The sequence below is a fragment of the Pseudorasbora parva genome, chromosome 10, assembly GCF_024679245.1.
Source record: "Pseudorasbora parva isolate DD20220531a chromosome 10, ASM2467924v1, whole genome shotgun sequence".
NCBI classification, from domain to species: Eukaryota; Metazoa; Chordata; class Actinopteri; order Cypriniformes; family Gobionidae; genus Pseudorasbora; species Pseudorasbora parva.
Genome location: NC_090181.1, coordinates 24,675,950 through 24,692,812, shown reverse-complemented (window position 1 = coordinate 24,692,812; position 16,863 = coordinate 24,675,950). Strand labels below are relative to the sequence as shown.

The window sequence follows — 16,863 nt, the reverse complement described above, 5'->3', positions numbered from 1 at the left end:
TGCTGCCACTAGGTTGCGTCTAGATTTCTAGACTACCAGTCTTCAGTGTCACATGATCTTTCAAAAATCATTCTAACAAGCTGATTTGAACAGTTGTACTGCTTCATTTATTTGTAAAATGTGATACTTTTTTTCAGGATTCTCTGATGAATCGAAAGTTCAAAACAACAGCTTTTATTTGAAAGTTTTATTTATTTGTATATTTTGTAAAGTTATCAATGTCTTTACTGTCACTTTTTTTAAGAAACTTAAAATGGATTGTTCACCCAAAACTGAAAATTATCTTATAATTTACTCACCCTCATCCTAGGTGTATATGACATTCTTCTTTAAGACAAATACAATTTGGAGTTAAATTTAAAAATGTTCCAGCTATTCCAAACTTTATACTAGCAGTGAATGGCAGCCCAAAATGTGAAGCCCAAAAAATTGCATCCATCCATTATAAAAGTAATCTAAACCACTCCAGGGGGTTAATAAAAGCCTCCTTAAGCGAACCGACAGGTTTGTGTAAAAATACATAAATCCATATTTAAAACTTTATAAAGTAAAATATCTAGCTTCCAGCAGACCGTCTTCTGTATTCAACTTACGAAAAAAGTAGCTCCTCAAGCAGTTCACTACATCTAATATCATCATCACGGCAGTTGAAATACGGAATACGAATACGGAGCCTAGATATTTTACTTTATAATGTGTTAAATATGGACATTTTCTTACAAAATCATCCATTCACTTCAGAAGGCCTTTATTAACCCCCCAGAGCAGTATGGATTACTTTTATAATGGATGGATACACTTTTTTGTACTTCAAATTTTAGGCTGCAATTCACTGCAAGGACATTTTTTTAATAGAACTCTGATTGTATTCGTCTAAAAGTCAAGAGTCATATGTCATATACACCTAGGATGACTTGAGGGTGAGTAAACATGGGGAAATTGTCATTTTTGTGTGAACTATCCCTTTAACGTATCCTTGTTGAATAAAAAGTATTAATTTCTTTTAAAAAGTACAAATCTCTATTACTCTTTCAGGACTCAAAACATCCTGTCCACTTCACCAAGAATTTATTATCAAAAGACTCTCCTATGCAATACTGAATTTGACCAGTGCACAGAGCTTATTTGCACAGAGAAAACTACAGCATCAGCAGCAGGAGGCTTGTATGGCTCTTCCCACTGTTACTCAGTGAAAGTCAAACACACAGTCACACCCAATGGCCAGCAGCCACGGGCCTGTGCAGCCCTCTGTCACTATGGATTTACACACTTTGGGCCACAGGCTGCGTTTCAATAAGCACGCCCTTCAGAAAGACAGTCATGGCCATAGGCAGAGAGAGATAGAGAGAGAGAGACACAGATACTGCAGGGTAGAGAATGTGAGTACAGAGAGAGTGGAGGTAAGCCAGGCTGTGTCTGTGTTTTAGCCGTAGTCTGTGTCTGTGCTCTCACCACACTCCAATGTTGATTCCTTCCTCCGGCTGCAGGTAGAAGTTGCGAGTATGATTCAAGCCCTGATCCTGTGGTCTCTTCAGATCTATAAAATACGGCACTCGCACTGAAAGAGAGTGAAACAGAGAGAAATCAGTCAACGTGAAGCTGAATCTGATGCATTTCTGTTAAACAGGAAAAAGAAAAAGAACACGGAAAAAGAAAGTAGGTCAGGATTTGATTTTTTCCACAGAGAATCGATGGGATCTTGAAAACTGCATCAGATACCAAAATGGTATCAGTTGAAAAGGAAATACGTTTTAGAGGTGGATTGTTATATTTTATATATTTTGATAAGGAACTATTATGAATTTAATAGAAAGTAAATAGAATTGATTTTTATTTCATGCTGCCTTTAACATGACCACTAAGATTTACGCATCACTGTTACCAAGAAATGTATGGATGACAATATTTTCAATGTGTTACATAGCAGCATATTTTGCAGATAATTTGCATACAGCAATTTTCATTTATCTAACAGACGACAGTTTAATCAATGCCAGTACATGTAGAATATCCAATCCTAACAAATGTTTAAAAGTTTGGGGTTAGTACGAGTTTTTTAAAGACATTAATACTCATATTTCGCAAGGATGCATTAAAGGCGCAATAATATGTAGGTAAATATGGATTAAATCCACTAGAACGCCTGTCAATGACATCATACCCGTGTCACCTTCTTTCTTTATATATATAGCATTATTCACAACAACCGAAGATGGCCAAGTGCTTTATATAATCATTCACACACAAAATTAACCTCAATTACCCTTAATGTCCGGTTTAATTTTTATAGTAACCATGAAAACACAGAAGTCGCTTTAATATATTATTTGTTTTATTAGACGTGAGCAACTGTTTGGTCACATTCATCAACAGAAAACAATTCATTGTTATATAGCTCAACACAGTGTTTCTTGATTTACTGGCCACGAGTACCAGTGTAGTTTTACCATGCCTAATATGGATCTAGCTCACTGCAGTGAAACACTCACACTCATTTCAGCCAATCTCATGTCAATCTTGAGTACCTATAGAATAGTATTGTATCCTTCATATCTCTGAAAAGTCTTTAGTTTTATTATATTTATAAAAGAAATATAGGCTGTACCGAGTCTTTCCGAAAAAAACGAGCGCCTGGAGGCGTACCGTGTGGGCGGAGCTAAAGAATGACAGAGTAGCATTATAACAACTTTCAAAACACTCAAATGTATTTAATATGATATTGTATAATGTATCTATAAACAGCACTGCATTACCCTACAGATGCATAACTGGAATGCTCCGCTAAATCAAGACGTCATCAAGCTATGCCTTTGTTTTAAATAAGCGACCTCTAGCGGCAAAAATGTACATATTGTGGCTTTAAACTAATTTTAAATCAATGTTGTTGTTTTTAAACTATCCATTTATCAAATAAGCTGCAAGACTGTTTCAACATTGATAATTATAATGTATCAGCATTTAAGAATTTTTTTAAGGATCATGTGACATTGATAATGAGACAATGAAGGATTAATAATGCAAAAAAAAAAAAAGCTTTGCCATCACAGGAATAAATTACATAAAAAAATAGAAAAAGTGCAATATTACTTTACAATATTTACTGTATATTTTATCAAATAAAAGCAGCGTTGGTGAGCATAAGAGACTTCTTTCAAAACCAGTCTTACTGACACCAAACCTTTGATTGGTACTGTACTTAAAGGAACAAAAGCAAAAAAGATTGTTTAATTCTAGTTTGACTCTACTGTCTGTAATCATAAATTAAAATTTCCAAACAAACTCTCTTCAATAAAGATAAATTGATGAAATAATAAATCATTATTGAACATTTACAAATAGTAATCATCATGCTGGTAAATCGTTTACGAAGGTTTTTGTAACTGTCTTTGCTGCAAGAAACTATGAATAACAATAAGGTTGCCTTTTAAGAACTGAAAGTGTGCCACAAGCTTTCTCTGGAGACTGATGACTAGACTAAGTTCACCAACCTTAGTCACAGATTTCTGTCTGAGTAAAGCACTATTACACAGATTCTGTCCATTATTAGTTCAGACTGCAAAGAGAAGCAGAACATAGTGTGGAAAAACACATCAGCTGACTGAATCGGTGTGACACTGCTGACATCAGCCCAAAACACCACAGAACATGACTAATATCAGAGAAATGAGAAATGAAACTGTAATGTGACAACATAGGAAAAATCTAATAAGACAGAGAGACATGTGAGAGGCTGTGAGAACAAAGTGGGCATTTAACTGGATTGATGGATGAATGATGGCTTTGTTTGATCATTACAACAAAAGGCTGCATGACTATAAACCCAAAGTGCAACTGTGTATCCACCTTTAATGTTTGAAATGTATTATAAATGTCATGATGTCCTGCATAATCTGTTCTGTAATAGACACAACTTAACATACCAAAAAACATTATGTTGCAAAACGGGTGCTAACCCTGAAGTACAGAAGAGGACAAAGTAGAGATTGTGGATCAGCGATTTTGCATTACCGTACACTCATAAGTACATGACCATGGAAAAGTTTAAGGTCAGTAAGATTTTTGAAAGAAATTAATAGTTTTATTCAGCAAGGATCCATTATATTGATGAAAAGTGACAGTAAAACATTTACATTGTTACAAAAGGTCTAAGGTTCAAATAAATGCTGTTTTTAAAACATTGTATTCATTTACTCTTTCTTCACCAATAAAAAGCTTAGAATTTTTTTTTTTTTTTTTCCCCAAAGACAACATGTACATAAACAGTGTTGGGTAAGTTACTCTAAAAAAGTAATTTATTACTAGTTACTAATTACATCTTCAATAGTGTAATTAGATTACTGTACAAATTACTCTCTCCAAAAAGTATTTAATTACTTATTACTAATTTTTAATTACTTTCTAAATCAACCCTCGAGTTAAGCAATTCAAGGTTAGACATGAAACGGCTCTTAATTCATTCAAATACATAATATAAAACTACAAAAAATTACTCTTATTAACTGACCAAAGTATTACAAAATGTGAGAAGGATACATAAAAACATGCATTTTAAAGTTAGACTTTAAATGTTGATGTTAAGTCCACTATTGAATTATGTATAATTATATATAGTATTTAGTTCAATTACATCAGAAGTAACTGTAATTAAATTACAGAAAAAATAAGATCAATCCCTTACTTTACTTTTTCAAGGGAAAAGTAATTAAATTACATTAACTCATTACTTAGTAACTACTTACACCCAACACTGTACATAAACAATACTTCTATCGCTTGGTTCTCCTTCTTCGCCTGTGTTTTGATCTGGAGATTATGTAATTATTGTTCAGAAAATGCTTAATAGCTTGCATATAAAAGTGAAATGGATGTCTGGAAAATGATGTATATCAATGATTGGGAAGTTTAGCATCATAAATTATGTTGCATAAATAAAATAGCATAAATGGCAGGGAAAGAGTTAAAGATACCTAAAAAAAATTTTGCATTGTTACCGTAGTAGACATTAAAGTCAGTAGAAAATCTAAATGAACACTATTTACTTTGTTGTGCACATTACTAGTCTTGTGGTGAACAATTAACCCATTCAAGTTAATCCACAAGGGAAATTTTTTGTGTTGTGGTAATCTTTAATCAAAATTAGCTTCTGGTCTGGAATGGCGTTCCTTCTCTGACGATGTCAGTTTGGGCAAAATGGCTTAGGCACAATATCCTTAATCAGTCAGCTCCAACCGCCAGTCTGCTAAAGTGGCTTCTCACTACAGAACACATGGCTGAGTCTTGCATCTAGCTCCTCCTCACGTCCAACAAGGAGGAGCGAATTAAAAATTTTTTCTAATGGATGGAGCCAGAATGTCCAACCACACCCTAACCCTGCCCACAACTCTATACCTCCACCCTAGAGGCCAGATGTCATTTGACTCTGCAGTGAGTATAACTTGGTCTGCTATGTGAGGGATGGAGAGGATGGAGAGGAGGTGCGCCAAAATACAACCTAGTCCTGTATTTAATATTCCTTTTTTTTTTTACTTGGAAATATGCCACACAACACTGCAACTTCCAGTTCATGCAGATTTTAGGAAGCAGAACAGTTTTTAGATGTTTCTTGAGCAGCAAATCAATATTTTAAAAAGAGAATTATTTCAAAAACATAAAAAAAAATCTTACCAACCCCAAATTGTAAAATTACCATGAAAGAAATACATAAAGTATATATTAGGACAAGACTAAACATTCATATTTAAATCTAAAAAGTTTCTTCACAAATTTTGAAATGCCACAGTGTGTAGTTATTTCATGACTCTGAAACAGGCATATTTGATTTTATGAGGATGCACTATGCTGTTTTAATTTGATGACTAAGTGTGTGTGACTGAATGTGTCTTTGGAGTTGTTCTGAGCATGCTGAATTATTTCACAGGGGAAAATGCAGTGCAACAATCTCTTCGGATACAACATTTCCCTTGAAGTGAAATGTCCTAAGCTTGTCCTTGCAGCAGCAGAAAATAATGGAAACTGATCGGTTTAAGTTACTGTATTAAATTTAAACATCAACAGAAACTGATGTAGCAACCAAAATAATGACAGTTTACACTGCATCTTTGGATGAATAACAAAATGCAAATTATTTGTCTAAACACAAAGGGTTAAAGAGGTTGGGCTAGAATGCTCAAAGTTTATTTACTAACCGGAAATATAAAAACGCTAAACAAACAAAATACCCATGATAATTAGTTTAATTTAGTTTAACAATACTGACATGAATCCCTGTCTCATGAAAGTTTACTAAGACTGAAAAAAAACACTTATTATAACAAAACTATGTCCAAAACACACACAAAAAAAACTTCAAGAACTTGAATCCCTGTCTAAATGCCAAAAAAAATACAAGTGTATGGCAAACTTGACAAATACTGGCCTTCATACCAACATTTATATATAGTTTGGCCAAGTTAAAAAGATTGGTTAAAAATACTCACCAAAGTTTAAAAATACTAATTTAGCTTGTATTGATGGACAGAGTTTGATGATAACAGGGATGGTGATGTAGATTCCTAGCACCCAGATCAGTATCCTCCTCAGCCTCCACATCAGGCCACCCCTGCACACAGAGAGATCTGATTATATAAAACAGATTCCTTAAACACACATATCATACAGATGGCACAAAAAAATTGTACCACACACCAAGTTCTATGTTGTCCTACTCAACAAGACCTGCACTGACTGGTTAAGAACAACATTCCCTCAGATTTGATGGGATAAAACACTTCAGGCCAGTTAAAGAAAATATTATGGATATATTAAAGCATGTTTTTGTAATAAAAATGACATGGAAGGGTTACAATGTATAAGTACAAGATGTGAACAAAGGTGTTGGTTTGGGAATGAGGAGCTAACGGTTCTCATAACAAGGCCAGTCATCTCACGGCCTCCCTCGCACTCAGAGGTCAGACAGTGTGCATCTTTGCGGACAGCTGTGACCTCTAAATTGTGCCGGGGAGTATAAAGTGTCATGATTAAAATGAGAGAGAAAGCAGGAGATCACTTAGAGGAACAACTCACCCTGTCTGACTTACTGCCCAGAGCTCTACTGTAAGGTCTGTGTGTGTGCTTGTGTCTGGCTGATATACAAATTAAAATGTGACTGCTAAGAGGTTTGTGGTGAAAAGCTGCTGTACTGAACTGGTTTTGTTTCCTCCTTTGCATCTTAAACTGAGAAAGAAATTTTCCTACCCAAGTCATGACCAGGGGATTACTTAAACAATGAAATACTAACACACGTTTGTTTTTGTGAAATTTGGGGACATTCCATAGGCATAATGGATTTTATACTGTACAAACTGTATTTTCCATGTTTCTTGAGCAAATAAGCAGATTCAAATCATCATGTGATACTGAAGTCTGGGGTAATAGCTGTTGAATATTTAGCTTTGCCATCCCAGGTAAAACATACTTTTTTTTTACTGTATGTTAATCAAATAAATGCAGCCTTGATGAGCAAGAGACTTCTTTCAAAACATTAAAAATTTAAACAGTAGTATACACTATATATAGTTTATACTATATATAAGTTTCTTTGCAGTATATGGCATCCATAACGATGCAGTCATATGAAATCTAATGACAGGACATACTGAGAGAGAACATCCCAGACAGGGTGAAAGAAGAGTCAGAAAGCAAGCCAGGAAGCAAGCCAGAGCTGAGCATCCGGTTTGATCCGGTTGATCCTGGATCAATTCCACCACATTTAAACATCCCTACGACCTTTCCTCTGCCTCCTTCAAAACACTTTCTAACTTTAAACAAATAGTAATGTAATTGACTAGTATGAAGAACTAAAGAAACGCTTAAATTTGTATTCAGAATGTAAATAAACTGGAACAAACTGATTAATAGAATCAACTGTTTGTTTACTGCAACATTTATAGAAAGGGGTAGTAGAGAGGAGACAGGAAATTGTGTGGGTTTGAGTTCTCTAACCTCATCTCCCATCTTATTGTGTCAGCATGCCAACAGCCAATAAGCCACAGCTCTGACTGCATTACACTTCTAAACTTATTCAAGGTGATTAATGCAGCAGGCGGCTGATCTCAAATTCCCTGCAGAGATAAGACGTTTGGTAACTTGACAGTAAGTCGCAGAAGGTCTGATCTGACCGCCTGAGTGTTTGTGTCCATGTGGTTCATTTGAGAGTTTTTGCTCATGTGTGAGTGCAAGGCGATTGTGATAAAGAGAGAGAGCAAGACTGTTGTATAACAGCAGAGCTAAATACAGCACACACAGGCTGCACTGAGACTCATTACTGCACAGTGCCTATAGACACTGCCATTGTGCTGTGTGTATAACATTTCAAGATGTTATTGATTATATACACATTAGTATCTCATAGAACTTGCCATTTACTTGTCTGTTACTTGATAGATTACAGTGTGTTACTGGTTATAAGATGTGCAGTTCAGGGTTTATACATGCTGTTTTTGCAGGTACATGCCTGCCCAGAGCATCCTAACCACAGCTTTAAACCTTCAGGGTAACACTAATGTGTTAAGCCATGCTGATCCAATGCCATATGGACATTATTACGGCTGTCTGGGCATCAGGAGTCCAGTCTGCACTGGGACAAAGAGTTTCTGACTCGTACATGGAGCAAAAATATGGGAAGGAATGAGGGACACACCAAATATTCAGCTAAGAAAACATGCTGGCATGATGCTGAAAATTCAGCTTTGCCATCACACTAATAAATTACATTTCAAAATAAGTTATTTCAAATTCTAATAATATTTTATAATATTACTCTTATTTTATTTGTAATCAACCTTGTAGCAACCTTAGTGTGTATAAGAGCCTTTATCCAAAAACAGTAAAATAGATTTTAGCGACCCTTATTGGCAGTGTACTTGGAGAAATTAGAATGAATAATTTTTCAGAGCTGATTGCTCTTTAACTGTAATTTGACAGTTTTGGACAGCTTTAGAGCACCATCTTGGTAATTTATCTCTATTTGTGTTTCAGTTTCTGCATTTGACAGGAAGCAAGCCTCTAAAAATGATCACCTCCAACACACAACTCCCACAGTTATACACAGTAACACTTCACACTCTGAAATCACCAAGTCAAGCGCATAAGTCTTAAAATAGAAATGAGACTTTAAAAACCACTAATGACTTTATTCAGAAGTCTGCAGTGGCAGCAGTCAACCGTCTTCATAAAAAGAATATTATAGTTATTCAAAAACCCATGAATAACTTATTAGCTATTAATTCAATATTTATAAAAGAGAATACCTCCACATTTCATTGATCAGTCTAAAGCGCTAATGTGACATACGCAATGCTCAAATGATAAAACTATGCAGTTGTTTGACCACTATTTAGCTACTTTAGTGTAATTATATATACCTGGCATGAACCATGCAGGAAAAGTGAAACCCTAAATGCACGTCTGATTCTACATGAATAAATGATTGGGTCATTTTCAGGTCGACGTATTTGGCAGGGAACAGTTGCATGATTCTGTGCATTACCAGAGCAGACAGGCAATAAGATCCTGCTGTACTGAACTACTTTAGGATTAACTTGAATTACACAAGAACACTGAAGTATGCAAGAAACCATACATAAACACAAGAGAAGCACACAAAAGAAGACATTTCAAAGAATTTTACCTCCAAACACTAGTCTGCAGTGACTTCAAAATATAATTTGTGTTCCACAGAAAAGAGAAAAAAAAGTAAGGATAAGTTCTGCAGGTTTGACTTGTTCTTGACAGATCTCATGGGCTTTAGATTCAAAGGCATCTTCATACAAACAAAACCAATGTATCCCTCTGCCAACCTCAAACTGTGAGCCCTAACTTATTGAAAGCCACAGTTAGATCACTTCCACTCAATTCTAAGAAGCCAAATTCAAGACATCAGGGAACTGTTTTTGTCTCTTCCTTCTCCTTCTGTCAGGCGCCAAAGGCTTGTCTCTTGTCTTCGGGTAACAGACAACAGTTTCTAAGTGGCAGACATTGGCATAGGATATGCTTTTAGAGCTCTCAGTTGCAGCTACCCAAATCAATGTCCTAAATATCCTGGTCTAGTTGTAGACCACCGAAGGCTAAATACTAATGATCAATTAGTGGTCAGAATCCCCACTGATAAATGTCTGGAGTGACTTAAGAAAACAATTTTTTTTACATACTGGATGATGCTAAAAGATCAGTAGTTAAAACACTAACAAATAGTTAAAAAAGTTATTTGAATGTACCTGAACTATGGATCTGCTTTGTTTAATATAATGAATGATAATAAAAGTTAATATACGTTTACACTAATGTTTAAAAAAAGTTACGGTCTGCACACTCTTAAAAATAAATGTTCCAAAAATCGCAGCGATGGCAACTATTTTTGTTTCCCTAAAGAACCTTTAAGTGAACAGTTATTAAAAGTTTTAACTTTTTAATAAAATATAAATAACTTTTTCCCATATTAAGAACCTTTTGTGCATTTCAAAGGTCCCATGGATGCTAAAAGTTCATCATGGAACCATCGATGGCAATAAAGAGCCTTTATTTTTAAAGGTGCACTATGTAAAAAAAAAAAAAAAAAATCAGTTAAAGGAACTGTATGTAAGAAACGTATTTCAATTAATCATAAAATGTCCCTGATATGTCACTAGAAATTAAGAAATCATGTCAATTTCAAAAACTTATATCACTGACAACAGTAGTCCGGCCAGGATATTGTCATTTAAAAGTTGTTGTTGAGCCCTCAACTAATGTTGTCGTTGACATGTTGTGTTTCGGCCTGAAGCTTCACCCTCCACCTATCGACCAATCACAAAGTGAGTAGAGTTTCTGCATCCGGGTGGCCAGCTCTGCTCTAGTTACCACAGCTGCAGCTACAATTGTTCCTGCTGGATCCTGCAGCCTATCTGGCAACCTCGAGTCAGGGGGGAGGGGGAGAGGGGATACATCCCTCTACAGTAATTTGAAAGTGATTGCAGTACCAATTTTGGCCACAATCTTACATACACTTCCTTTAAATATCCCAAAACCACAAGGTTAGTGTATATATTTTGTTCAGTTGAGTACTTACAATATCCCAAATGTTTCCAACTATTTGTAAATTATGAGAAAATTGTATTTTAACAAAGGAAACGGGACGTCTGAGGGAGTCGCCAGTCAATTGTCAATTGCCTGTCATATCGGTGTTACCCTCGGTTTCCAGTTTTATTTGGCAGAAACGCTTTACTCTCGCAGCGTGTAACAAGTGTCACAGAAGCTGTCGAGCAAAACCCACAGAGTAACGTCATGACATCATTTTCAACACACTCAAATGTATCTATTATTATAAACAGAGCTGCGTCACCTCATACTCATCATGACCAGAAAAGCGGAAATGGCTTCGGAAACTGTGGCATATTAAAAGTGTTGCGCTCGTCTCATTTACAACCGCTCCAGCGACCTTGCTCAGCTCCACAACACTCGGTCCTGCTCAGTTTCATACTACAGTAATGTTAATGTGAATAATCACATCCATCAACATGATTTCTGACCGTGTCGTTTCCTGATTCTTTTCTGGCTTTGAGATGAAGACCATGTCCCAATAATCTGCACTCAAACTTGACGAACTACCAAACTACCATAAAACTACCCCTTTGTTTTGAATAGACGACCTCTAGTGGGTGGAAAAGTTACACAGTGCACCTTTAAGTCTCTTGGGTTGCGCTTACTTTGGCACATAAGTACGTTTTTATTCATGTCTGATATAGATTGTATATTGTTGCACATGTGTAAACTAAAAAAAAATCAGCACAACATTTTTTTTTTTTAGACATCCATTTGATAATAGCATGCGCAGCTTCTCAGTGCAGCACGGCTGTGATCAGTAGTTAACACTTCTCCACAAGCTAGAGGGAGGTTTCGCGCAGGGTACTCCAAGTATATGCTGCAGAAGTACGATAGCACACGTCATTCACGGAAAAATGTGGAAATCGCTATAGCTGTGAACATCATACTATCGGTCAGCTGAATAAACATATTAAAACGCTTTGATTAAACATGACTAAATGCTTCTCATGTTTGGATGTTTGACGCATGTGGCTTTTTCAAATGCATGTTATAAGCAACTGAAACTTGCAGTGCTTTCAGATGGAACAGCATTTACTACTGATCACAGAGCCGTCCTACACTGACAAACTGCGCATAAAAGATAATCGCAGCCTTTGTGATTTGATAATTACGATAATCCAATCCAATATCTGTACATCTGATCTATGTCTAAACACGTGTATCCGATTTCAATTATGATTCCAAGCAACCACATGGGGAGGGTTACACATTTCCTAACAAAGACAGGGTACCTTAAGGTAGTTTTTCAGAAACACGTTGTGTTATACTGGTTGAAACTCTTCACATCCTGATTAACGGCATCTCTCATGACACTTTGCAGACTTTGCTCTGGCTGTGTTAGTTCATGTGTTTTTGAAGGAGGCTAAATGGACGGTGGGATCTTATGCCTACAAAGATAGCCTCCTATTGCTAGCCTCTGCCTACCCTACCTTTAATGTCATATTATGCTCAGCAAACTCTATATACACTTTATATATAGTGATTCAGGTAGTCAGGAATATTACTTTAGCCTTTAGTTAAATATGATAGTTATTTTTATTTCTTATGCATATGTTGTGATTATTTTAATTCCTTTTGTATGTAATTCACTATGGCTTACCATTGTGCATGAAATGTGCTATATAAATAAACTTGCCTTGCCTATAGGTAAGTGATTGTGCACATAGAATCATTCAGGAACACAGAAACCAAATGTTTAGCCACCGCCCTGTATTTACAAAAACAAATAGGTTTGCAACTGAAAGCTACATTACATTTCTCAGTGATAATGTTGTACACACAGGTAATCACACACACACAGACACACACACACAGACACACACACACACACACACACACACACACACACACACACACACACACACACACACACACACACACACACACACACACACACACACACACACACACACACACACACACACACCTTTTTCTCGCCAATATATTGAAAGTAAGTGTAATCTTACCACACTACTTTACTTTTACATTAAAACCATAGATAAAATAACTAATAAACAATACCATTATTTTTATCTGTTGTTATTTTATTTTCACAAAATGTTTCACTGCAAACAAGAATGACAGCTTTAACTTGTCCATACTGTCAAGTGGTCATGGTATAAATAGGATAAACATGTAATCATTTTAAAAGGCGAGGACATTCAAAACCTACGTGCAAAAGCAATCACAGACACTGGATACAAAATTTGTGAATATAAAAAGACCGGGGGGATTATATGGTCAAAAGATCGGATCTGTGTATTATGCCTTGCAGTTTAAACGCAGCATTATGCCTCACCAAATCTACGACTGCATTTATTTTGATAAAAAAATACATACATTTTAAAAGTATTATTTTCAATTTTAATATATTTTCAAAATGTATTCCAGTGATGACAAAGTTGAATGTAAATGTCTTTACTGTCCATTTTTATCTAAAAAAATTCTGATAGAATTATGACAGAATTATGAAAAAGGACTAGACATGAGACTAAGACAGGCCTGCAACTGAAGGTTAAACTGTGAAGAATGAAGATGATGAAGAAGAAGCAGAAGTGGAGCCCTTTCACAAACCTGCAGCTACATGTAATAGATTATGACAGGTCTGAGGGACTAGACTCTCTGAGAGCACTAACGTGACACTGAGACAGCTTAGGGAAGAGGACACTAATGCCTTCCTGCTTTTAAACTAGCAAAAACAGCATCTTCTGGTAACATTATATAGGAAGTTAACTGTTAGCTTCTCCCATTAGATAAAATGAAATGATATTAATAATGCATTTAACTTCTGTAATGTGACGCATTTAGGTGTAAACTAGCCTTAAGGTGGTAACTCCCCTCTTTTTAAACACTAAATGAATCATGGTTGACTGTGCATATGAAGCAATTCTTGTTCACAACTCACAAACAAGACACAATGCCCTTTATTAAAGAAAGGTTTAAGGTTTTGATTTCCTGTTGTTTTTAAACAACAGCTGATATGGAATTGTATGACAGTCATCCATGGCATTGAACTATGCCACGATAATGCAAATGGCCTGAGATCAGCCAGGACGAGCATGTGAAGGGATATGTGAAACTGTAGACACCGCACTCCTAAGGATGAGATAGATGCGTGCTACGTTTCAGGCTCTCTACTTCATCCCGCTCTCCTTTCCTCCTCCCTTTCACTCGCCCTAATGAGTGTCTTTGACCGCTCAGCGAAGGTTGAAAGAGCATTTTTGACAGAGACGCCAGAGTTAGTTACCGCTCTGTCTAACCCAAGATTAGTCTTCGTCAAACCACCTCAAGAAGAATCATCGCTGCCATTTCACCAACCCAGTTTTGGGAAGCGCAAAACAACATATATTGAGTAGTCTCAACAAATCAGTGGCTGGCCTGAATTACTAGTCAAATTTAAAGAAGCTTCTAAAGGCTGGTTTCGAGTCACTTGATGTTTATTTGCTCAAAAACAGCTAGAAAAAACAGATGGAACAGAATAGAGGGATCTCAAAAAAAAATAGATCACTTTTTTAACTATTTTTAACTTTTTGACAGGCAAAAAACAGTGTGCAAATAACAAATACAACCAACTATATGCGTATGACAGTATAGGTGAAGATGAAAAAAGGTCAAAGGAAAAAAAGGACACTGAATGAACTAGTGGCTATTGGATGATTAGTTGACAATCGTGAACCATCTTATTCACAGGAACTGACACGAAGACCAAGGCTTATTTGGTGTCTTATTTTAGCCCTTTTATGAAAATATGTCCGGTTTGATTGGAAAAAGAAGTCTGGACAAGGTGTCATCTTCTAAAATATAGAATATGTTGTATAAATATCTGAACATCCAATATATCAAAAGAAAGAACATATTTTATGCATCTTCTGAAAAATAGTGTTGAATCTCTGGATCAAAACACAATAGAAAAAGAAGCAGAAACAAGCAAAACACAACTTAACTACTATTGCTTTTTTAAATTAAACTTACCCAGATTCAATTGTTGAAAAAAAAGGATGCACTACGATTATTATTTGTTTGTTTAAAAGCAGATGCTATGTTCTTTCTTTTGATATATTGCATGTTCAGATATTCATACAACATATTCTGGGGGCCATACAAGTTTTGTGAAAATGATCAAAAATGCTGCTGCCTGGCAACTTTCTTAAAAAACACTGGCGGGGAAAAAGCTAATACACTCTTAGCCTGTTTCTCCGATAAGTCATTGTCAAGATCTGTTATTAGTCTTCCTGAAATCTAAAAAAAGATTACAAAAGATGACACCTTGTCAAGACTTTTTTTTCCAATCAAACCTGACATACTTTCACAAGAAGAGCTAAAATAAGACACCAAATTGCTACGTTAGGACGCCTCTTGGGTCTACTTTTGATCTAGAGCTCCTGATCCCAGGATGCGAGAAAAGACCAGAATTGCAGGTTGAAATGTGCAGAGTGAACAACTGACATGGTTAAGAGGCATTATAGGCTGAAGGCTAGACCACCTAAGGCCAGTTAAGATGGACGTCTTTAAGAAAAAGGGAACGCAACCAAACAACCTATTTCAAAGACCCCATAAAAAGAAAATATTTTTTTATTCCTTTTAGCTTTAGTCATGATGCTACATAAGTGTAGCAAAAGAGCTTGTCTTCCACACTGTGATGTACATCTGAATGAAATGGTTCTATGCATCCGTTGTTGACTGGATGTAGGCAGATCTGATTCCAAGCAGTTTACTATAAGAAAGGGGAAGCGGACAAAATGATTAAAGTCCGGCATAAATCACAGAGACAAGTCTGTCATTCGAGTGAGTTATGAAATTTTCATTAAAAAACAGAAATAAGTTGGCAATAAGATCAATAACATGTATTTATACAGTGAGTTTTCATTTCATGATGACTTTAAGTAATCTAAGAGCCTGTTTACAACTGGTATTAAGATGTTTTGGTCGATCGGGTCACAAATAGACCAGCGAGAAACATTTGTTTACACCTGGTGTTTTAATCTGTCTCTTTTTTTACTTACGTCTGTCCTCATTTCCTCAAGGGGAGGGTCTATGGGTGGGTATAGGTATGGCTTTTTCCAGATCTTTCGATCCAATAGGTGAAATAAGCTCACACAATTAACATATGAAAAACTTACGGAAAGCAGCTTTCGATCGGCTCTAACAGCTTGGTACATTTTCATGTTCAAACCTTGGATCTTCAGATCATGACAATGTTTAAATCTCGTCTGGCTAGCACGCTTCCCGTTTCCGCATTAGGCTAGTAGGCGCTAGGCGGAGAATACAAATAATCTTTTGTGGCTGCTCATTTACACTGCAAATTAGTTTGTTTTTTTTTAAACCTCTGGAAGTGGTTGAAAATGGATAAGCTCAAAATGTTTTAGAAAAAGAAAAAAAAGGCTGTATATGTATTTAAATGTATGATTTTCTATACCAGGAGAAAACACCAAAGTATTACCAACCATCCTGTTTCAATAGGAAAAAAAAGTCAACACTGTGCTCCTCAAGCAAATTATTGGGCCTTTAACTTCCACGTCTAAAAATTTGACATGGGATTTTAAACTAATTTAATAAATTTCACAGATCCTGCGAATTAAAGCTAAACTGACCCTGTTAACCTTGAACCAGGCCAGACACACAAAGGTCAATCCAACCAGACTAACCAGCGGCAGCTCCTGTGTCGGACACATGACCGGCTCTAGCACCCAATACCCCAGACCCATACAGCACTGAAGGAGAGTCCAATTACTGCCGCATCAGATA

At 36.1% G+C, this 16,863-nt stretch overlaps 1 protein-coding gene across 1 annotated transcript in view; it reads right to left on the bottom strand.

The window, feature by feature from the left end:
* Positions 1-16,863, bottom strand: part of abhd12 (abhydrolase domain containing 12, lysophospholipase) — a 32,974-nt gene that overhangs the window by 10,748 nt on the left and 5,363 nt on the right. Inside the window, exons 3-4 of the mRNA XM_067455642.1 lie at positions 6,477-6,598; positions 1,453-1,558 (exon numbers count right to left, since the gene is read on the bottom strand). Of these exons, the coding sequence (XP_067311743.1) occupies positions 1,453-1,558; positions 6,477-6,598 (228 nt within the window). The remainder of the gene's footprint in view (positions 1-1,452; positions 1,559-6,476; positions 6,599-16,863) is intronic.